This window comes from Oratosquilla oratoria, chromosome 43 (genome assembly GCF_046742065.1).
Source record: "Oratosquilla oratoria isolate Oo_2021 chromosome 43, ASM4674206v1, whole genome shotgun sequence".
In the NCBI taxonomy this organism is placed as follows: domain Eukaryota; kingdom Metazoa; phylum Arthropoda; class Malacostraca; order Stomatopoda; family Squillidae; genus Oratosquilla; species Oratosquilla oratoria.
In genome coordinates, this window is record NC_134819.1 from 26,708,655 (window position 1) to 26,732,865 (window position 24,211).

Below are 24,211 nucleotides of genomic sequence, written 5' to 3' on the forward strand. Positions count from 1 at the left end.
AGACTCGTAGCAGTGTGACTTAAACATGTCCCAGAGTAGAAGACTTCTGGGTTTGAGCAAGGCACCTGGCCTTTTCATCCACACTTCATCCAACCAAATTTGTTAAATTTTAATCCATCCATCCCTTAGGATGTACTTTCACAATTACATCTGGTGGAAAAGACTCCTGTGGCATATTCTTCCTTTTGAGGATAACCATTGGATGAAGCTTTTTTCCATCAGCTTGGCAGGCTAGCACAACAGTAAAGTGCTGCTTTTCATGTCCTGTAGTTTTTACTATAACATTTTTACTTCACACTCTGTCTATAGTAGTGTTTCCTGAAATATTTAGTTAAAAAAATGCGACCTATACACGAATATATATGGTATGTTCCATGTTTCTGCCTTATACAGTGCTGTCGGCACAATCACTCCTTCATACAATCTCCTCTTAGCATCCATTCCTAACTTTTTAGTTCCTGTGCTTCAGATCTTTGCTTTGGTTTGAAGTTCAAGGGATTATATTAGTGGCTTTTGAAATCATTATAATTAACATGGAGAGAGTGAGTGGTTTGAAGTAAAGGTGGGACTTTGTCAAGGATGCGTTATGTCGCCCTGGCTGTTCAACTTATACATGGATGGGGTGGTGCGAGAGGTGAATGCTAGGGTAGTGAGTCAGGGATTGGAGATGGTTAAAGAAAATGGAGAAAAGTGGGAGGTGAGCCAGCTGTTGTTTGCGGACGACACTGCGCTTGTGGCAGGGTCAGAGGAGGGATTGAGGAAGTTGGTGGCAGAGTTTGGGAGAGTATGTGATAGAAGAAAGCTAAAGATAAATGTGGGTAAAAGTAAGGTGATGAGATGTACAAGGGGTGAAAGTGGCAGTAGACTGGAAGTGAACATTAAGGGAGAGCAACTGGAGGAAGTGGATAGTTTTAGATACTTGGGTGCAAGTGTAGCAGGAAAAGGTGGAGTGAAGGTGGAGGTAGAATGTAGATTGAGAGAAGCGAGTAAATGCCTTGGTGGTTTAAAGAGTGTAATGAGAAATAGACATTTGGGAATGGATGCGAAGAGGAGACTGTATGAAGGAGTGATTGTGCCAACAGCACTGTATGGGGCAGAAACGTGGAACATAAGAGAAGAAGAGAGAAGTAGTTTGAATGTGTTTGAGATGAGGTGTCTGAAAAGTATGGTGGGCTAGGCTAGATAGAGTGAGAAATGAGGAGGTGAGGAGGAGAACAGGGGTGAAAAAGGATTTGGGAGAGAGGGTTGATGAAAGAATATTAGGATGGTTTGGACACATGGAAAGAATGAGTGAAGAAAGACTAGTAAAGGAGGTATGGAAGGCAGATGTGGAGGGAGTGAACATGAGGGGACGTCCTAGGATGAGGTGGATGGATGGGGTGAAGGGGGCTTTGGGGAAGAGGGGAATGTCTGTTGAGGAAGGAAAGGAGAGGACGGAAGACAGAGGTGAGTGGAGAATGGTTGTATATGGATGATGTTGTGACTGCATGAGGAGGAATGGGCGGGGGGGTGGGGGGTGGGGTAGTATGTGTGAGTAAATTTTGACGCAGCCCGAAGGGATTTCTCCCCGTCCTCTCCTTATATGCAAAGGGGGACGGAGAGGGGGGGTCGCCGATTAAATGAAGCGGCCTTGCTGTGGATGTGCTGTGTCTTGCGGCACTGCTTCTGACCCAGGGCGGTGGGCGGGGTGCAGGGATGGCCCGTCATCCAGGAGGTGCTCAGATGAGAGGAAGGGTGGGAGGGGTGTGGAGTGTATTTAGGGATGAAATGGGTGGGAGTGTATTTATGCCTTTCCCTTTTTGGCTACCCCCCTTGGAAGGGGGAGGAAGCCTTGGTATATGTATGTATGTATGTATAATTAACATTCTTGCACGAGATGTGCAGCTGGGTCTTTGCCTGGCAGTGTTTTCTCATCACCTCTTGGGACCAGTTGGAAGTGGCATATTTTGCTACATCTTTTTCTTCCAATAATGAAAGTAGCTTGGCACTTCTGGTGGTACCTCACTTGTGGAATCTCTGGCAAATTGTTTAATTTTGTCAACCCGAAGTATCTTCCAAGACAATTCTGGGGGCAATGTCAAGTTGTCCATCTGTTCATCATAGTGGATGACGCAATCCATGCATGACCACTGGTGATGGCAGTGCTAGAGGCCATTTGCACTTTTATGTCTTCAGGAAGTTCAGTAGGCCTAGACCTACCTGCAAGGAAGAACAGTTCTTTTAGCTCCCAATGTCATAACTGCACACTGTATGAAAAACACTAAAATGCAGAACTCGGTAGATTCAGGTAAGAATATTTACGTGTGAACCTAAGTATTATTGTAAAACGCAGTGGGTGTTTGAATGATCTGCACAGTTGCTATTGACATCCGTCTTCCACAATCAACATGGTTTCTAATGCATATATCATAATGGTGTGATGATGGAAAAAATACTTAATTTGTCGACAAAAGGATAAAGCTACTCTGTTGGAAAGGTTATCATATCCTTTGCCATTCTTGTATGTAGAACAAATAAATTGGCAACAAAAAATTCTTACAAACCCCACCCCATGACGGTGGTACAGACATCATGTCTAGACCAAGATTGTAGTCTGTCTATGTCTGGCCTCTTATTAGCTTCCGTCAGAACAATTTAGAAGTTTCAAAGACTCGATTTGAAAAGACTCATATCCTTCAAATGCCCTTTTGGTTTTTAATCTTGGCCTGCCAATGGAACTCCAAATTAAGTATATTTCGTGATATCTTTATATTTTCCGTGCGTCATCGTTCTTGCTCTCCACAATATTTTTCTATTATATTTATTTTATTATTATTTTTCGTTTCACTTTCTTCGAGTTCCGGTTTCTTCATAATTCTTTCCCCATTGCACTTCTCCCTTGATTTTCATTTCTACCTCATAATTCTGACTATTTCGATCTGCGTTCATTTAGGGCCATGATTTGAATAAATGTTTGCTAATAAAAGAGTTGGTATCTCCTCTATTTAATTGGTGATAAACATTAAGACTGGTAGACACCATTTTTACCATCTCTAATGTTGTCAATCGTCCCTTCACACATAAGCACTGTCATAAATATGAAATGGTAGCTTTATTGTTCATTTGGTAAGTGAAAGTTTTATAGATGAGCATGCTAGTAACGTTATTTGAAATATACCTTAAGGGCATCCGAGGGGGAGAGTCCGTTTTCTATGAAGGAAAATCGTTTTCTATAAGGCAAAGCATAGGAGGAACAAGGAAATTGTGCGTGGTTCACTCCAAGCTACATGGAACTCGAACTTTGTGGAATTATTCACGAATAAAACCCGAAATATGTGCACGTGCATTTTGATCAATGTTTCTGTTACAATAACAAATGGGAGGAAATGCCCTTGTCATCAGAAAATCACTAATAAAATCCGAAATATCTGCACGTACGTTTTGATAATGTTTCTGTTACAATGACAAATGTGAAGGATGGGAGGAAATGTCTTTATCATCACAAAATCCCTGGAACTAGATTATTTTTCCCAAACCAAGCTCCATGTGGAATATTTTTGTTTCGAACAAATTGGCACAAGACTGTCTTTAGATGCACCAGGTAATATCGCGGATATCCTTAGTTACACGAGATCCAGGATTCGCGATCGCAGATGATTTATAAATACTGTATTGGAACATTAGCGTTGTGCATTTAAAATGTGTATGAATAGTGATGAATTGTACTGAATACTTGCGATAATTCAAAAATTTATAATTCAGTTTCTATTGCCAGTAATTAGAATATTGTCAATCATCTTTTTAGGCATAGCAATATTGATGAAGTCTGAAATTCATTCAACCAGGTCTAATAGTGATGAAAATATTAAGTTTAACCACGTCAACAAGGCAAGATATATCGGTTAACGCCATATGATTTTATTCAGCTGTAGGGAGTCACTGTAACGAAAGGATACTGCCATAGTGTTGATATTAAAGTTAAATTTGATGATTTTCGATACAGTAATAATGAAGACTAGCTGCCAAATGATGGAGATCTATGACGAGGCTTGCCCAAGCCTCCCCCGCCCCTCTCCCCTTATATATATATATATATATATATATATATATGTATATATATATATATATATATATATATATATATATATATATATATGCAATAAAACACTAGGAGCGTGTGTTCACAAATGCGTAAGTAACCACTAGGAAAAGTAAACTAACGAAGCAGAACGCTTTCGTATAATTACATCTTCAGTGCAGATACAAAGAAGGAATTATAAGATGAAGAAACAAGGTACAGAATATATGACATAGTGAAGAGGGCATTCGGAGAGGTAGTGGAAGAGTACACGTGACGGACGTTTGGGCCGTCCTGGTAGCCAACAAGTATGGGACGTTTGGGCCGTCCTGATAACCAACAAGTATGGGACAACTGCTCATAATTTATATTACAATTTAAACAATTTTGAAATTTCATGAGAAATAAAACTATAATTTGTACAAACCTTGATGAAGATTAACATTTATCCCCTTACTAGATTTGATCAAACTGCATTCAATTAAATTTCTTTCTGTTATGTTGTTGTATGTGATGACTTAAGCGTAATCCCAGTCAACTGGGTGGTTAAAATGGTTCATGTGGTTGAATATACCGCTAGATTGGTTTCCCTCTCTAACGTATTTCTTGTGTTGATTGATTCGTGTTGTGAGTGTTTTAGCAGTCTGACCAACATAAAACTGATTACATGATTTGCAAGGTATTTTGTACACACCCTTTATCACTATTGACAGAATTATTTATGAGCAGTTGTCTTACAGTGTTCTTATTATTAAAAACTACATTAATGTTAAATTTACGTAATATATTTGGAATATTTTGCAAGTTCTCTTGGTACGGTAAAATTAGCAAGTTATTCATATTGAAAGTTTGAGTTGACCTAAGGTTATAAAATGTCCTTTTCGTACGATTGTAAGCTTTGTCAAGAACATGTGTGGGGTATTGTAGCTTAGTACCAATGTCGTAAATACATCTTATTTCATCATCGATGTACTCGGCTGCAAATGCGTAGGGCCCTGAGGTACATCGACGAAAAAACTGTATGGAAGCCTTAGCATCGGCATTGGGTGTACGAGAGTGGCTACGTTTCCATGACTACAAATTATGGTAATTGTTACCCATTTAAATAGGTGTCTTCCTTGTTATTGGGAATCTTTTAGTGCCTACCTTTTCGTTCGGGAAACTTTCCCTCAAGAAGATGTTTACATCTTTGGAATCGGGAGCATTTGCTGAAGCTTCGAGCCGCGCTTATCGTAACTTTAAATAAGATACGATTTTACAAAGGATTACAAAGGCGGAGCATGCCGACAGGAGACCTTTTGATCCATATCTAGGTCGGATGCGAAAAAAAATCATATTAATAATAAAACAATAAATAAAAAATTAATAATGTAAATAACAAATAAATGCATAGGTATAGTTAAATAATAAACAAACAGGTAAATAGTAAATAATAAATTGAACTGAACTACATTGCACTACCTGTGCAGGAAGTTTATTCCATTCATTTACTACACGGTTGGCAAAGTTGTTTCTACCTACTTCCAAATTGAATCTATTTCCGGATAGTTTGAGACCATTGTTTCTTGTCTGATTCGCATTCAATGTGAAAATTTTGTCACTTTTGATGTCAATTCCCTTTAAAATCTTAAAGACTTGTATCAAGTCACCTCTGAGTCTACGTTTTTTAGGGAAAACAGATTCATGTGTTTTAGTCGATTTTCGTATGATTTATTTTTGATATGTGGAATCAGTTTTGTGGCTCGCCGTTGTACTTTTTCCAGTCTGTCAATATCTTTAATGAGATTCGGTGACCATACAGAAACAGCATATTCCAAATGTGGACGAACTAACGATTTATATAGCTTGTTAATGAGTGATGGACTTTTGAAATCAAAAGATCGCGCAATCAGTCCCAGAATCTTATTTGCTTTCTCAGAGGCTGAAATACACTGCTTGGATGATTTGAGGTCGTTACTGATAATTACGCCGAGATCTTTTTCACTATCCACTTTTGTTAATGAATTACCAAATAACTTGTAATCGTACTTACTGTTATTTTTACCTATGTGCATTACCTTGCATTTACTTGTGTTAAATTTCATTAGCCACTTTTCAGACCATTGCTGTAATTGATCTAAATCTTCTTGAATATCTAATTGGTTTGAGTGATCATTTGCCACTCCGCACAGTTTTGTATCATCAGCAAATTTGGAAACAGTAGATTTTAGTCCATGGTCTATATCATTTATATATACTATGAATAGAAGTGGCCCAAGAACGGAACCCTGAGGAACTCCACTTGCAACCCTTTTCCATCCAGATTTAACTCCCCTCCTCTTTATTTGCTTGTTAAATCTGTTATGTAATAAAATTTTGTTTAATAAATCGGGGATTGAACTTTTGAGAATTTACTTAAAAAGTCGATATTAACCCGTGGCTTTTTGAGATTTTTCGAACTCGTAAGTCGCACCTAATAGCTCTGGTACCAAACGGACGCCAGAGTTAGAAACATCAAAGCAAGGGACCTACGTATTCGAAGTTCAAAGGCAAGGCCCTAATCTTCAGACTTCAAACAATTGCCAAACATTTTTGAGAACCCAACTTGGTAGAAAACTATGACCGGTAAAATCTCGAACGTTAATCTTTGAATTTGTTAAACTTTAATTGTCATAAAACAACATTCATGTACATTAAGTGCCGGAAGTTGCGCAAATTTTTGCTGTCGTGCATCGTAAAAATACTTCCACATTTTTCCTGTTGGGGCATCGGGTATTAGGTTCAGTGCTGCATATACTTTCTGTGAGCAATAGTAGGACCTGCGGTTTTAGAGACGAGTTCAAGTGTGCCATTACTTCATTGAATCAATTTGTGGAATGCATTAGCAGTTACACACCTACGCAAGCCAGCGTCATGAGGGAAGATCTTTCATTTTTGTAAATCACCTTGGCCTTGCTGTGGATGTGCTGTGTCTAGCGACACTGCTTCTGACCCAGGGCAGTGGACGGGATGCAGGGATGACCCGTCATCCAGGAGGTGCTAAGATGGGAGGGAGGGAAGAGGGTGGAGGGGAGTGGAGTATGTAGGGGATGGAATGGGTGGGAGTGGTTTCTGTGGCTTTTTCTTTTTGGCTACTTCCCGTGTAAGGGGGAAAAAGCCTTTGGTATATGTATGTACCTTAGCATAATAATGAGAAAAATGGCTCCTGAACAGTTCAGGCTGTGTGTTTGAATTTTTTAGTAATTTATTGGGAAAAAAGACAATTGTGGCAAAAGAAAATTATAAGAGTAGCAGAATACAGGGATGGTAAAAAAAATCTGCATTCTATTTTGAAAGAAGATTAGTCTTCAAACAATGTCGCGTCACTGGTTCTGTTGGGATTTGAATAGTCTAACGCAGCGTTTCTCAACCTTAGGGTTCCGGGGCAAAAGGTCCCTAAGGGTTCCGCGAGAACAAGTGAGATAAGCTAATGCACTTTTGATTTTTTATTTAATTTCATATACGTAGTATAATCAAACACGCACGACGTATTATTGGTTGTTGTAATAATGCAATATAGATATCCTATCTAACCAATTATTACGATGAAAATAAAATGAGAAAGATGTTTTTTATGCAGGTTTCCTTGAGACATCCAATTAATTTTAAAGGTTACGCAAGGGTAAAAAGGTTGAGAAATTGTGGTCTAACGGATCGCGTAGAATTTATGCAGCCCCCCGTACGGTGAGCGTTGTCGGTTTGATTTTGAAGATTTCCTCTTGTGCCCCTTTCACTGGGCAACTAGTGACCGTCACTAGTGGCGGTCACTAGTTGCCTTGTGTGAAAGTCTTGGGCAACTGCAAGCAACCAGTGACTGTCACCGAGTTGTGGAATCCTTTCTCATCATCTCATTAGTTGAAAGAATGGCATCAATGGAGGAGGTGCTTCTGTTGGCTTTGCTGGTCAAGAAAAAGAGACGGTCGGTGACGGCAACTGCCAGTGACGGTCACTTGTTACCGGAGCGGGCAACAGCCATAGCCTGTTGCGCAACCGGGCAACCGCAGTGGCGTAGTGTGAAAGGTTCAATTTAGAATAATAGTAGGCAACTAGTGACTGTCACTAGTTGCCTAGTATGAAAGGGCCCTTAAGATCAAAGCTGTGCTAGTCCACGGCAAGGCTGGAGCTCGTCCACATAGGTAAGGTTTTCCCATCCACCATCCTGTATACATTCCAGTAGAGCACACACATACATACATACGTACACACGCACATACATATACTCGTACATACACACGCACATATATACACTCGTACATACACGCACGCGCACAAACACGACGGCGCGGTGGTAGCGTTCGCGGCCGCCGTTACGGCGGTCCGGGTTCGAATCCCGTCCAGGGCTGAAGTAATTTCAGTATCGCTCTGCTGTGAGTCGTTACTCCAACTCTCGTGGGCGGGGAGTTGGGTATGTGTGTGCGTATAAAGTCACAAAATTACCCATAGAACGGTCATATATACGAGCTCTGAGCTATCTTCCGGGAGGGAAATAGCTGTCTGTCACGAGTCCAACATGTGATCCAAGACCATTGTGAATCGCATACGTACACGCATACATACATATGCTTGTACATACGCGCACACACACAGACCAAGGTCTAAATTAATCTTTGAATGAACGGAATATTAAGGACATTCAAACCTGACCCAGGGTAGGACTACTTGCAGATATCTTTCACCTTGGAGCAACTGATCTGTTTGTATATACAGTACATTAACTCTCCCCAAGTAAAGGCAATTTTCCCTATCAACGAAATTATAATAATGCAACAACAGCAACGAAGTATGTCTACAACGAGGGGTCACAAAGTTTAGAAAGAGGAAGGGCAAAGATGTGCGAAAAAAATAATTTTCTGAAAGAGGCAGATAAATGGAATGGACTTAAATCAGACGTTGTACAGGCACGGAGTGTAGACGTTTTCGAAATTGCGTAGGGTGATAGTCTAAACCAAGGTTAGGGCATTACAAGTCTTGTGTATACGCAAAGTGAAAACGCACACACATACACACGTACATTTGTTGAAGAAATTATGAGGGCGGACATAGCAAGTGAATTTTAGACAATTTTTGTTAATTGGACATGGTAAGACGCGTACCCCACTAGCTGTCCAAGCTTGCATATTACAGTTAGGTAGGCACACACGCACGCGCGCATACACACAAACACACGCACAGTCAACTGATGATTGTTCACCACGATTGTCAAGTCCAGAATTGATTTCAGCAACCATAAACTTATTCTTAGATCTAATAATGATGCCAAATGAAAAGTTTCTGAATCCAGTTCGATGGGTTTTTCCCTGCGTTTGTCTGATGTCCAGTTTTTCCTCCTGAAATAATACCCAATCGAGTCTAACGGGTTCTAAGAATCTGTATAGTATAAGGTTAGATTTTATCAGCATCTGTATTTTGCTGTAACTTGGTTCTCATCTTTGCCTTAAATATAATTAGGATTTCTTTTTATTAGTGTTAGTATCAATATTATAAAACATCTGTTGTATTTTCTTACTGATTTGATTGTCGTCGTTATAACAATTTTTCATTATCAGTATCGATGGAGTGACGTATTGGTTCCTTTGCAGATGAGAACGTCGCTGCGTATTTAGGGCACCTCTGATCAGTTCTATTAATATAAATTAACCTTTTACAGTTGATCAGGGTTTGAGGTAGGCCCTATTATTCCCGCAAATGAGGTCGAATTCCTCTTTATTCTCGAATAAAAATCTCTCAAAATGGATGGGATACCCCACTAGTGTTCCTGGGTATCATCGATTAAAGCAGCGTTTCTCAACATTTTTACCCTTGCGTGACCCTTAAAATAAATTGCATGTCTCCAAGAACCCCTGCGGAAAAATACATATACCATATATTTCTCATTTTATTTTCATCGTAATAATAGGTTAGATAGGATGATGTCTATATTACATTATTACAATAACCAAGAATATGTCGTGCGTGTTTAATTGTATTACGTATTATGAAATTAAATAAATCAAAAGTCCATTAGCTCATCTGACGTGTTCTCGCGGAACCCTTAGGGACCTTTTGCGGAACCTTAGGGTTCCGGGGAATCCTGGTTGAGAAACGCATTAAGGAACATCAGTTCAGTCGTACATTAAGTCTGCTGTTTGAGGAAATACCGCTGTCCTAGTGACCGTCGCGCGGCAGGACATTCCGCGAATATTACAATGCAGTCGACTATTTCAATCATGAAAACTCGTTAAAGAAAACGCGCGCAAAAATTGGTGCCTTTGATACTTTTGAGTAAATGACAGACGCTTTCTCTTGGGCTCGTTTCCTTTAGTTACAAGTTGCTGCAGCTTATTGTTTACTGTCTTGGAATGGTTGTGGAAAAGTGGTATTATTCGAGTTCATTTCTGATCGGTTTCGTTTCGAACTCAAAGCGAAACCGGTCAGGAATAAACTCGGAACCAGACCCCCATGTATTCTTTTTCTTCCTGTCTCGACTTGTCACAAGTGTTAACAATATATATATATATATATATCTGTGTGTGTGTGCAAAAAAAAGAAAATAGGAACGTGTGTTCACATATGCGTAACCTCTAGGAAAAGTAAACTAACGAAGCAGAGCGCTTTCGTATAATTACATCTTCAGTGTAGATACAAAGGAATTATGATAATTCCTTGTTTGTATCAGCACTGAAGATGTAATTATACGAAAGCGCTCTTCTTCGTTAGTTTACTTTTCCTAGTGGTTACTTATATATACAGTGTATATATATATATATATATATATATATATATATATATATATATATATATGTATGTATATATAACACATCCTATACAGCAATTGGTCGCGACACTGCAATCGCAATAGGAGAATTGAATAAAGAAAAGCACGGGAGAAAGAAAAAAAAATCGCAACGCCCGAAAAATATTATTTTACCTCTCACAAGGTCGTCAAGCGGTACTTTGGCGAGATGATCTTTCTCTCTTTTTTTAAGTCGAGACGAATTGTGTCGGGGGATCACGCTGGTCACGTCTTTGGAATAAATCTCGTGACAGGTATCAGGTGGGAGTTGTTATCCACCCACCACGTGATGTTCGGTGCCGGTCGTCGTCATCTTCTTCAAGAAATCCCGCTACTTAGCCGCAAATACGGACGTCGTTGACCATCCGCTGGTTCTTCAAAGTCCCGTGAGTGTCTGACCCCGAGAACTCCATTGATACTTTTACTGTATGCATTTTCTTTTTATAAGAATGTTTAATGTTTAGTTTTTAGCACTGGAAGCCTGATGCAGTATTTAAAAATATTTTATTATTATTATTATTATATATATATATATTTTTTTTTTTGTCAAATTGGAAGTGCTCAGCTAGTGTGCGGTTAGCTTTTGTTCTTTGCCCTTAAAAATCTGAATAACAAATGTTCTGAGCTGAATAAGACTGCCTAGCGTTGACAAAATGAATAAATGAATTGATGAATAGATTAATAAAGAAATGAATGAACAGAACAAATAGATGAATAGACCATATATAAACAGACAAATTAAAAAATAAGCAAAATTAATTTAAATTAAAATTAAAAAAAGTCAAGATTCATTTATCGAGGTTAGACTGGTCGATAGTATTTTATATAACATTCCTTGTAGGTATTTTAAATTGACTACAAAATACTGACGAGAGGTTGTGATTGTATGCGAGAGTGGGGGTGGTGAGAGAGAATATGGCGGAGGAATTGGTAATCGGTTACAGCATAGATTCCTTCGACCATGTTTGTTGTCATCACAAGCGTAAATCTAAAACCTGAACACTACTTTTGCATAATAGAATAACAGAACTAGTTGAAAACAGATTAGTACGAAACGAAGGCAATTCCAGCTCAACCTTCACCGATGCACTCCAACCCACTCTCCCTCTCTACCCCTCCCCCGACTCCACCTCCCCCGTCGACCTTGTCCACGGCACGCTCGTCGTGAACCGCCCCTCAGTCTGAGTCACTCTATCGCCATCAATCTTTTCCATCTAATCAGTGGTCGCCATTGAAGGAATATGTTTGTATAATGGATATGTTAAGGAACATGTTTGTACAGGGACTATGCCGTGTTCACTTATTGTACCTCCGCAAGCAACATTTTGTCGTATCAGTTCTGTCGCTGATTTCAAATGTGCTTGCAACGGAAGAAAAAGACAATATACTGACTCAATCTTTTGGAACCTGGAGGTTTTGTTCGCACTTCCTGGAAAACTGAAACCACAACAATAAACTTTAAACATTATTTGCCTAGAGAGGAACAATCATTAGAACAATGAAATGCAATTACAGTACCTAGTGTGTGTGTGTGTGTGTGTGTATATATATATATATATATATAAATATATATATATATATATATAAATATATGTATATATATAAATATATATATATATATATATATATATATATTACCTCACTGATCAAAATAGAACACTACTGGCTACTAGAAAACTAGTAACCGACAAGATATAAAACCAAAGATACCTGTCCATTAAAGTCTTTACACAAACAACTTACAGATTCCTGACTGGGAAAAAAAACATGACTAGGCCTTCAGACATCGTGATGCGACGCGGAGATGTTACTGAGTATTGCAGCTAAAAACGACAATAATGGTTCATAAGATTACATCCCTTTTCCAGTACCTCTCAAACGCAGACGCGCACAAAGACATCTGAAGGACTACCTAAAACGACAATAGTGCCACATAAGAATGTACCGTTTTTCAGTACCTCTCAAACACAAAGGTATCTGCAAGGACTGCAACTATAACGACAATAGTACTGTTTTTCAGTACCACTCAAACACAGACGTTTACAAAGACATCTGCAAAGACTGCAAGTAAAACGACAATAGTGCCTCATAAGAATGTACCGTTTTTCAGTACCTCTCAAACACAGACGCTCACTAAGACATCTGCAAAGACTGCAACTAAAACGACAATAGTGCCTCATAAGAATATACTGTTTTTCAGTACCTCTCAAACGCAGACGCTCATAAAGACATATCTGCAAAGGCTGCAACTAAAATGACAATAGTGTCTCATAGGAACATACTGTTTTTCAGTACCTCTCAAACGCAGACGCTCATAAAGACACATCTGCAATGACTGCAACTAAAACGACAATAGTATCTCGTAAGAATGTACTGTTTTTCAGTCCCTCGCAAACGCAAATGTTCGTAAGGCCGAAGGACTCGCTGTTTTGTTCACATTATCTGCTGTCGTGATTCATCCTCTCCCCCCCCCCCCGGAAGATGGGGTGAAAACACGCATTCATATTCATAAACCAAAACCTGCGCAATACACACCCATCCTTCTCTCTCGATGGAACAAATAGCATCATGGAGCAACGCTAAAAAAAGGCGGAAAATACATGCATGTTGGGTCTCGTGTTATCCGGTGTGACTCAGTGTGCACTGGCTTCCTCGAGCGACCACGACGCGAAGTAAACATGCGACATCGAAGATACGGGGCCGTATATACAGACAACGGCTGTGGAGCTAAAATGCAATTCGATATAGATTACCTTACCTTGATTGATTACCTTGTAACGGCATTACTAATATGTTACGGGTCCAGTGCACACCAAGTTAGTCAGATCATAGGTGTACTCAGTAAAAAAAAAAAAAAAAAACATATATATATATATATATATATATATATATATATATATATATATATATAATATACACACACATATATACACACACATATCGGCCCGGCGGCACTCACGTCAAACATGAGACAAACCCGTGTGCGTTTCTCGCTGTGTACGTATTACTGCCAGTCAACAGTTGCCAGATGTCGCTAGCCATTTATAGAATCGTCCTGTTTTCAAAAAAGGATGTGTTTGTTGGATAATCATTTCACTTTGTGTTAAATTAATAATTAACAATTAGACTCTATAGGTAACGTTTATTCTAGTTCTAGTTAGGTATATAATTTCAAATATGATAATGATGCCATAAGATAGCGCTGTGCAGGAATTTGCAAATAGAAGTACGTGTATCTGCAAACATATAGTCACGTGCTGGGAGGTTGGTACGATGCATTGCATGTAGCTAGATAATGTAGGCCCTTGTGGACACTTAGTTGTAAGCCGAGGTATTTAATATATACTATAATAAGGAGCAATGTGCCTCTGTGTATACTTCTTTCTGTGTGTGGTTGTGTACGTAATGTCTGACAAATAAGATACGCCGGAAAAACGATCTTCTAGAAAAAGGGAAGATGAAAATAGTGTGATTCAAAACTTAAACATTAAAAAAGACTAGGTAATAAAATCCTTATATGTCATTTGCAGCAACTCCACTTCACTACGGGACTTAAATCTCGTGGGCAGCATTAGCTGCCAGCCGTACGACGTGTCGTAATAATACTCGCATCATAAAATATAGTCACCGCTTATATCTATCGTTCTCTCTTTCACCCGTGAATTTTGAAAACCACAGAGAATGTGATTAAGAGCAGATTAGGGAGAATGTAAAAACACAGGGGCGACTATAATAAATATAATCAAGACTCCGATATGGTAGCGTCGCGAATCCACTTGCTCCTCATGACGCCTACGTGTGCGGCACCGTATGGTAGGGGTTAAATACTTGATTTTAGATGTTTGATGTATGCAACCCACTTACTTTAGCCTTAGATTTGAGCGTAATTTTAATGTAAAATTTATAATAATAGGAATTCTTGTAATTAACAAATTCATAATTGTAATGATTATTTCCTAATTGTGTACAGGAACAAGGCACACAACGGTGCACAGCTGCTGTTGGTAATGGCTGACGTTTACAACAATTACCTTCGTCTACGGTTGTCAGATGTCCTCCTCAAAAAGGACAGTTCTTGCGAACCTTCCACCAGCACCATTCCAATGTGCGCTGTCACTCATGCTGGAGGAACAGTTTATACGGTTAAGTCAGCTTCACAAGAGGGCATTTGTTACAATGTGGACCTCTCAATCGGCATGTGCAGCTGCCTCTGTGGAAACACAGGTAGCGTTTGCAAACATCAATTAGCAGCGTCGCAGTACAGCGCAGTTCGCCTTCCACAACTATACGCCTGCACTGTTGCTGAAAAAGAAGTCTTGTATAAGGTGATATACGGCGACAAACCGATGCCGACATCGAATTTTTTAGATGGCTTATTTGCTGATACACCTGTTAATGCAGTATCTCATGGTAATAAAGAACCAGCTGCATGTGACGATGAGGAAGATGTAGCTGTCGTTATCGAGACCCCCGCAGAGACAACAAATGAAAATCAATCAATTGACACCAGCATTGATGAGTTCACAAGCATGATCAATAGAGAATTAAAGAGAACTAAAACCACCTGCATGCTCAGCTCCTTTGCGGTATTTGAACAGAGGCTGAAAGCCTGCAGAAATCCTGCGCAGGTTACTACTTTCCTTCTGACTGCAGGTTGCACTATTTTTAAGGCATCGGAGGCGGCAAAGACAAAAATTCCTCGTCAGCCAACGACCATTGCTAGGCGTCAGTTTGGCCAACCAAGAGGCAAAGCTGCCTTACTGAAAGGCAAGATAACAAAAAGGAAAAGGAATTTAGCCTTAAACATATTAAAAATGTACCAAATGCTAAAATACATTGATGTTTCCATATTACTGTTTCATTTCCTATACCTAACTTATTTCAAATCAATCACAAATAAATACTAACTAATAATTAATGAAAACAATTTAGCATGAGGCATTCAAATAAATGTTCTCTAGGTAATTGCCTTTATTTTAGAATACAGTTACATTTTTATTTATTATTTAGGAAGATTATGAAATACTAGTGTAAACGCCCCTGAAAATCACGGGATTCTGATTTCTCTTAACTTCCAAATAATTCCATCATTTATAGCTTGCTATTACAGTAATTTCATTTGCGTGTTATTCGATTTCGATCTCCTTTAACTATTTATTAATAAATCAAAATGCACATTTTTTCGAAATAAATTTATTATTTCGTTGCTTAGGCGATTACTTTTGATATAACATTTTCAATTGTTATATTTTAAACCAAAAGCGCATCCTAGTCACTCTCAAATGACATAAAAGGATTTTATTACCTAGTCTTTTTTAATGTTTAAGTTTTGAATCACACTATTTTCATCTTCCCTTTTTCTAGAAGATCGTTTTTCCGGCGTATCTTATTTGTCAGACATTACGTACACAACCACACACAGAAAGAAGTATACACAGAGGCACATTGCTCCTTATTATAGTATATATTAAATACCTCGGCTTACAACTAAGTGTCCACAAGGGCCTACATTATCTAGCTACATGCAATGCATCGTACCAACCTCCCAGCACGTGACTATATGTTTGCAGATACACGTACTTCTATTTGCAAATTCCTGCACAGCGCTATCTTATGGCATCATTATCATATTTGAAATTATATACCTAACTAGAACTAGAATAAACGTTACCTATAGAGTCTAATTGTTAATTATTAATTTAACACAAAGTGAAATGATTATCCAACAAACACATCCTTTTTTGAAAACAGGACGATTCTATAAATGGCTAGCGACATCTGGCAACTGTTGACTGGCAGTAATACGTACACAGCGAGAAACGCACACGGGTTTGTCTCATGTTTGACGTGAGTGCGGCCCGGCGCGTCACGGCGTCATCCCCAAGCCATCAACGAAGTCCAGCATGGCCAGGGGTTGGGAGGAGCCTATGGAACTTTTCGACTTCCACATAGCGTCAGCAAGTGTGCAAATGGGCAGACCTTCTGTTGCAAGACCTTGCCCCCAAACAACCACAGTGACCTGGGACAAGAATCCCACATAATATTTTCTTACTTTTCTTTGAATTCGTGTGCGGTCCGCAGCAGTCTTGTGGGCCTTTTTGAGTCGGGAAAAAAAAAAAAATCACATGAAGAATCGTCACCCCCAGACTTCGACAGGGTGATAATCATTCATTTGGGCCATCCTGGGTTTACGATTCTTCGGTTGTATAAGTGTTACGTAATCTCTTCACGATGCGATGCCGTAGAACTTCAATAGTTTCATCGTCGTACCTTCTCCAGCTTTCCTCGCATTTCACTCCCATAACACCTGCGACAATAAGCAAATATGTAATTGCGATTCGTCGCCAACAACTTCCAGCTCCTCTTTGGCCGGCCACACACGTGCAGTTTAAACTGACAGTTACAACTGTTCAGTTACAACTGTCAGTTGAAACTGCACGTGTGTGGGTATCTCAGTATCACCGAGATACCCACACACGTCCAGTTTCAACTGACGGTTATAACTGAACAGTTGTAACTGTCAGTTTAAACTGCACGTGTGTGGCCGGCCTTTCCTTGAGGAAAACATCGCTCCGAAGAGGTGTAGTTAGAGACAGTGATGATGATAAGGTTTAACGTCACAAGCTCTCCCTTATCGGAAGGCAAGGACGGTGCCCCTCACAGAGGACTTTGTGACGTGGAATTTTATGAACCATCTTGGACCGACTTCGCCGGTGGCAGGAGTCGAACCGCTATCCCCTCGATCATCGGCGTTAATAACGATACCTTAACCCGCTCAGCTAGCGAGCTTCCGAACGTAAATGGTAAAGAAGGATAATAAAATTTAAAAGTGTTCAGCATTTTTCTTTGAACTGAGATTGGTCTCCAGTCTTAAAGGAATGCTGCGTGACTGGTCCGAAGGGGTACCAGTGACATCACTCGTCCCCAAAATATTGACTACGTAAAACAGATGCAGTGGCAGTTTCATAGCTATAATAGTTCTGCAAGGCCTGACGAAAGCATAGCATCCCTGTAATATTTCTGTATAAAGTGGACCCACTGCATGTTACATAATGATTAACCATATCGTGTTTGCGTCCAATAATTATCACAAAGTAAATATAATTATCAAATAAGTAAAGGTGTGGGAACGCCTGTCCGGCAGCTCACTCCTGGCTACACAGGAAAAACCTTGCCAAACAATTTGGGAACGAATGAAACGAACTTCCTGCACAAGTGATCGCACATAACACGATTCAAGGTCTCAAGGTTTAGGCCATAGTAAATGCCCATCCCTACAAACTGAAGGTCATCAACTGGAATGCTGTTTTGTTGTATATTAAAAAAAAAAAAAGTAGATAAAAACCTTCCGCTCCTATTTGGCTCCAAGTCTTGCCGCCAACTTTTTTTTAGTCAATTGAGTGCTGAACTTATAATTTGCCAGATCATTGTGATGGTAGTAGCATCTTATTCTAGGGCTACTGTCAAACTACTTGTTTTTGTTCCCAGTCATTGCTTAACATGTATATATTCAAAGCCTACAGGGAGACTACTCATCCCGTGGAAAACGATCTTTGCATGGTTACCAACCTAACTCGAAACGACGTGAGATTTAAGGCAAACGAATCGCAAAACACTTGTAAGATTATACATGAAGGCAGATCATCAACCTTTTCAGCTTTAGGGACGTAGCCACAACTGATTTAATTGCCTGACGTTAATATGAGCATAAGATAAATCGGTTGATACCCCTGTCTGTCGCTTCGTTAGCTACGGTGGAGCAGTGGGTGGGTTGATTTGAGCGTTTTTTTTTTCTTTCTTGCATCACTTGCAACGAAGGAGCCGACAAAATATCAAATAATAAAAACACGTATACATGAAAAAAAACTCATAAATTTAACCATGACGTTGCATCAAGTGAAGAGATAGGCAGGATTGCCAACAGATTTTGGATCTGGTAGGTATACACTAATTTTACGAGGCTCAGTATGTACTAGGTCTCACTCCCTCTGAGTGAATGCCACTGTAACCTCTGGGAAGCCTACTGCCTGGCGAGTCGTAGGTAATTACATAATCATCCTATTGCATTGCATCATTGAGTGTGATGTTGGGTTTCGCAAGGGGAATTTACGTATGTGTATACATGATCATTCGCGCGTGCATAGTCGTGCACATGTGCGTTTACACACACACACACTCACACACGAACAAAGATTGTCCAAATTGGAACTACCAACCCTGGAACAAAGAAGAGAGAGAGATCTACTATTTACAAAATCATGAAAGGAATGGAAGTCCTAGATAGAGATGATTTATTAAAGTGGGACAATAGGAAAACAAGAGGACATGAAAAGAAACTCAAAAGGGATAGTCATAGAAGAAAATTGAAAAAAAAAACTTCCCACACAGAGTGGTGGATATCTGGAATAAGTAAGATGAGGCAACAGTGTGTGCAAATACTATTCAATAATTTAAGAACAAACTTGATGCTGAAAGATACAAAGACGGGTCATTACGAGCCAAGTTCCCTGTCCGTATAATACAACTAGGTAAATACACACAAACACGCACGCCCATTCATCTATAGAATAATATGAAAGAGGAATGTACAGTCTGATAACATAAGCGAGTTTAAAGTTAAACTTGACCAAAGGAAGCATAGAGGGCATCATATGAACCTCTTACCTTAAGAAAATATAGATAAATAGGAACACACGCACACACGCACACACACACACACACACACACATATATATATATATATATATATATATATATATATATATATATATATAAAATCAACCACAATGCACTTAAATTCTAAGCCATCAACATCGGGTGTCCTGATGGAGGCAACATGCAGAAATTGAAACGTGGCACGACCAAGGACTCGAACTTGGTTAGCGCGTAACAAGTGCTATAGTGACTTAAACCATTGCTCCATCAAGAGAAATAGTATCGCTATTCACTGGGACCCAGTCAGTGTTGTATATATATATATATATATATATATATATATATATATATATATATATATATATATATAATGTGTGTGTGTGTGCTTATGTGTATATGCTTTTTCATCGACCTACCCCTGCGACTTTGGTCGTTGGATGTATCCATATTATTTGTACTGATTTTCCCCTTACTAAAGTTGTACAACATAAGTGTATTACTCTTTCCCTTCTTTGTTTCAGTGTTGTTATATCCCGGGTGGCCAGTCTCTTTTTACTGGAGGATCTTATCTCGAAGGTTACTGGTGGATGCATCGCTTAACGAAGACTAAAAATCCCATTACAGTCATCACTCTACCTTTAAGCGCTAACAGAAATAAAGATTGGAGATATATAGATATTTATTCAGAGACGAGTCCAGCAAAAATAAAGTTCTTCCATTACAAGACGGCTGTGGTCTCATTAAACCTTGTGGTTTTGTTTTGATGCCATGGTCTTTAGTGAGGCAAGTCCGCGGAGGGGGACGGGGAGAGGTTTTTACAACGGGGCTGGTTCTGTGGGAGGACCGGCGGTTACGGAGTCTCCAATGCGGCTTGTCCCATGAAGGCCTCCTCCTCCTCTTCCTCCTCCTACTGCGACGGCAGAAGAACCAGTATGTTCTCATTTTTCTTGTTCTTAAGGATGCATCTGCCGTATAGTTATCTTCCTTTGTTGGCAATATGACGTCTTTATCAACGGGTTTCCCGATTTATTTATTTCCTCGTCTATATTTATTCGTTTGTCTTATTCTGCATCTGGCCTGGTCATGAAAAGAAATCCTGTCGCTACACACATACACACGCGCACACACACACACACACACACACACACACACACAGATATATACATATATATATATATAATATGACGTAAGTGGAGTAGGAAACACAGGAGTCTTAGTCTTGAGTTTATTCCTGACTAGTTCCGCAGGTATGCTTTTTCAAAGGAATAAATTCAAGACTCCTGTGTTTCCTACCCCACTTCCGTCAACCTGTCAGAATGTATATATATATATATATATATATATATATATATATATATATATATATATATATATAATTGTGTGTGTGTCTATATACACCACAAACGCGCACACACAAACGTATATATGTATGTCTATCTATCCATCTTACTCCAGCGGAGAGCTACCTGATATTTTGGCCCATATAACTAAGAATTTAGAGTGATAAAATAGATTTTAATGAGTAATTGATTTATTGAAGTAAAAATATATATATAATAGAAACTGGATCTATTCCATCCCGTACCAACTTCATCCGGGGGAAAGTGAAAATAAGAGAAAACGACAATCTGTGAGGGTGGTTGTAACGAAAAACTAAGATAATCTTCAATCAGCAGCAATGAAATAAAAGGAAAGGTACCAACAGGACTGGAAGGGATTTAAGTCGCAAATTCTGATTGAAAAGAGAAGTTTAGGATCTGTGAAAGGTTAATTAAAAAAGAAAAAAAAAACAAGAGAGAGAGAAAATAGGCCCTTCTTATGGCACCTTCGTTTTCTGGAAAGTTGAAAGACATTAGTCATTCCTACCATCGCCGACATCGCGGTTACAATCATAGTGATATTTCATGTAATATAAAACTCAGTTTTAATTTTCATTAATGTTTTCAAACGCACAGGCAAATATACAAATTCACGCTTTGCAAAATCGAGCGGACTCCATTAAATGGCAGTAAACTTACTAGTTTGATCAAGCTCGGCTCTCAGACTCACAACACATTCTTTTCGAACGATATATTTTCCTTTGATATTATTCGATTGTATTCATCTCTCATAATCCACAGTAGTCTTGCTTTCAAAAAGAACCGGAGAGAACACTCCCTTGTTAGGTAATCACGAGTATATAGCGGAGATATGCTCATCGTCTCTCCGATTCATGGTCCATTGGTATCACTGGTAGACTGGATTCTGTAGGGCAGTGGTGCCCAATCGGTGTGCCGCGGCACCAAAGAGTGCCGCGAGATCAACTAAGGGTGCCGCCAAAATTGAGGGCAAAAATAATTTTCGTATTACCGACTCTCTGTCATCCAATTTTGTTCATTAAACCAGCATCAGTGTAAAGATGAGTGTTTTTATATTATCCAGGGACGAAATTTTGTTATACTGATGTTGAATCAACAAAATACTGACAAACTAGAGTTTAGATTTTCTAGTAAGGGTGCCGGGGACTTCTGAAAGGCTTAGCAAGGGTGCATCAGGCCAGGAAAGGTTGGGAACCACAGCTGTAGGGAGGGGGGGGGTTAAATGACTTTGCATTTCGCGTAGAAAAGCCTCTAACAAAATAAAGTCACCTAGATCCCCGTTTTCTGAAGTCGGTAGAAAATTAATTTCACGCAGCAAATGAAAGCCCATTGCCAGATGGAAAGATAACTAGCTGTCGATGAAAAGTTGTTCCCGTTTGAAGTTTTACTATTGTGTTGGATAGACACGAGAAACCAAAGGTTCGCAGAGTCTCTGGCCAGATCAATTTTCCATTTGCGGGCCCAAGTTTCCTCAATTTCTCTCTCATTATTTTCAAATATCATCCAGTAATTTTCTCGTCATTAGACACGTGTAATGGTAATTATTAAAACAATATATGACACTCATTTTTTTTATTAATTGCAAATGAAAAAAATCTTATTGTGATGCATCTGTTACCTAATGCCCAGATATATTGCTGGAAAAGCCAAAAATGCTTTATCAGTTGTCATTAGAAACAGAGACGGCAATAAAGAAATCCTTGAAACACAAATAACCAGTTTGATTTAATGCCCAATTTGACCTCCCTGCAGAGAAACAGGATAAAGTGCTGAAACATCAATCTTTTTAATAATCAATTCGTAATCACCCTGACAGTTGTGCATATTTGTATTTCAATATATATATGCATATGCGTTTACACACACACACACACATACACACACACGCACACACACACACACGTCGAGACATTCTGACAGGTTGACGTAATTCGTCACACACACACACACACACACACACACATAATATATATGTATATATATATATATGTATATATATATATATATATATGTGTGTGTGTACACACACATACAAATATGAAATTCTTCCCCCTTTGAGAATTGCGGTACACTATATGCCAAAGAGTCTATCGATAGGTTGTTTTGTTTGCTTGGTTACCTTTCTTCTTCTTCATCTTCCTTTTCTTTTCTTTTACAGAGTCCGGTCTCATTATGGATCGAAAGGTTTCCTGTCGCCATGCTTTGCCACTACACTCCACTGCTGCGAGCTTGCTACGTTGGTTCCCGGCAGCACTGTCCAGACGGGGAGGCGACCTAACGTCGAAAAAAAAAATGTGGCGGCTTACCACAACTGACAGGGTTATGCCCTACCAGGGGTTTCTCACTTCCCACTGCGTGAGTGAGCCCACTGTAGTCCAGATATACAGTACGGAGTTCTGCAACGGGTGTCTTCCCTGTACAATATGTTCTTTTCGACGGTACCGAACGATTGAACTTGTTATTAAGAACAAGTCCCCTCCATCCACACATCTTAAGAGGTTAATTACCTTCTCGAAAGACTATTCCACCTACTGGGCTTGTTTTCTTCTTGTCCACTTTTCTTTCTATCGTCAGGCGACGGTTTTGTTTAGCTATGAGACTGTCTCTCTCTCTCTCTCTCTCTCTCTCTCTCTCTCTCTCTCTCTCTCTCTCTCTCTCTCTCTCTCTCTCTCTCTCTCTCTCTCTCACTCCCTCTCTTTCTCCTCTTTCTCCTCCCCCTCTCTCTCTCTCTCTCCCTCTCCTTCTCTCTCTCTCTCTCTCCCCCTCTCCTTCTCTCTCTCTCTATTTCTCTCCCTCTCTCCCTCTCCTTCTCTCTCTCTCTATTTCTCTCCCTCTCTCTTCCTCTCATTCTCTCTCTCTCCCTCGCCGGCTCACATGTTGAGCAGCTGTCAGGCCTCAGGGTTAGCTGAAATATTGCCTCTGGAGCAAATCGTCGTGTCCTGCAGCTGCGAGGATCTTCAACCACTTCACTACTGTGTGCGTATATGTGTGTGTGTGTGCGCGTGTGTGCGTGCGTGTCCGTGTGTGTGTATGAGGGTGGAATCAACTGCCAAGGTGTGGTATTAATTGAGTCAGTTTTTTAACACTTCGATATCAACGTGAAGGGCGGGGTAGCCAATTTTCTTTCAAAATATATCTTAACTCACAGCGAAAGGGTAGGGCATGGTTAGAGTTAATCGATGTGGGTTTAGGAGTTCGCGGTGCGGACAGGTGGAGCTTCTTCCACTCGATGGGGTCCAGAAGAACCTGGTGGGTCCAACGCGGAGGCGGTTCCACAAAGGAAACCCACAAACCCCAACTCAGGGAGGGTCCTTTCGGGAGACGGGTCCTCCATACTTTACAATCCTACGG

General features: G+C 39.6%; 1 protein-coding gene across 2 annotated transcripts in view; it reads left to right on the plus strand.

The window, feature by feature from the left end:
- The window catches only part of LOC143022054 (uncharacterized), a 36,918-nt gene extending 16,735 nt beyond the window's left edge, over window positions 1-20,183 (plus strand). For both annotated transcript variants that reach the window (XM_076179991.1, XM_076179992.1), the window contains one exon: window positions 20,024-20,183. In XM_076179991.1, coding sequence (XP_076036106.1) covers window positions 20,024-20,112 — 89 coding nt within the window. In that variant the 3' untranslated portion in view covers window positions 20,113-20,183. The remainder of the gene's footprint in view (window positions 1-20,023) is intronic.
- The last annotated feature ends 4,028 nt before the right edge of the window (window positions 20,184-24,211 follow it).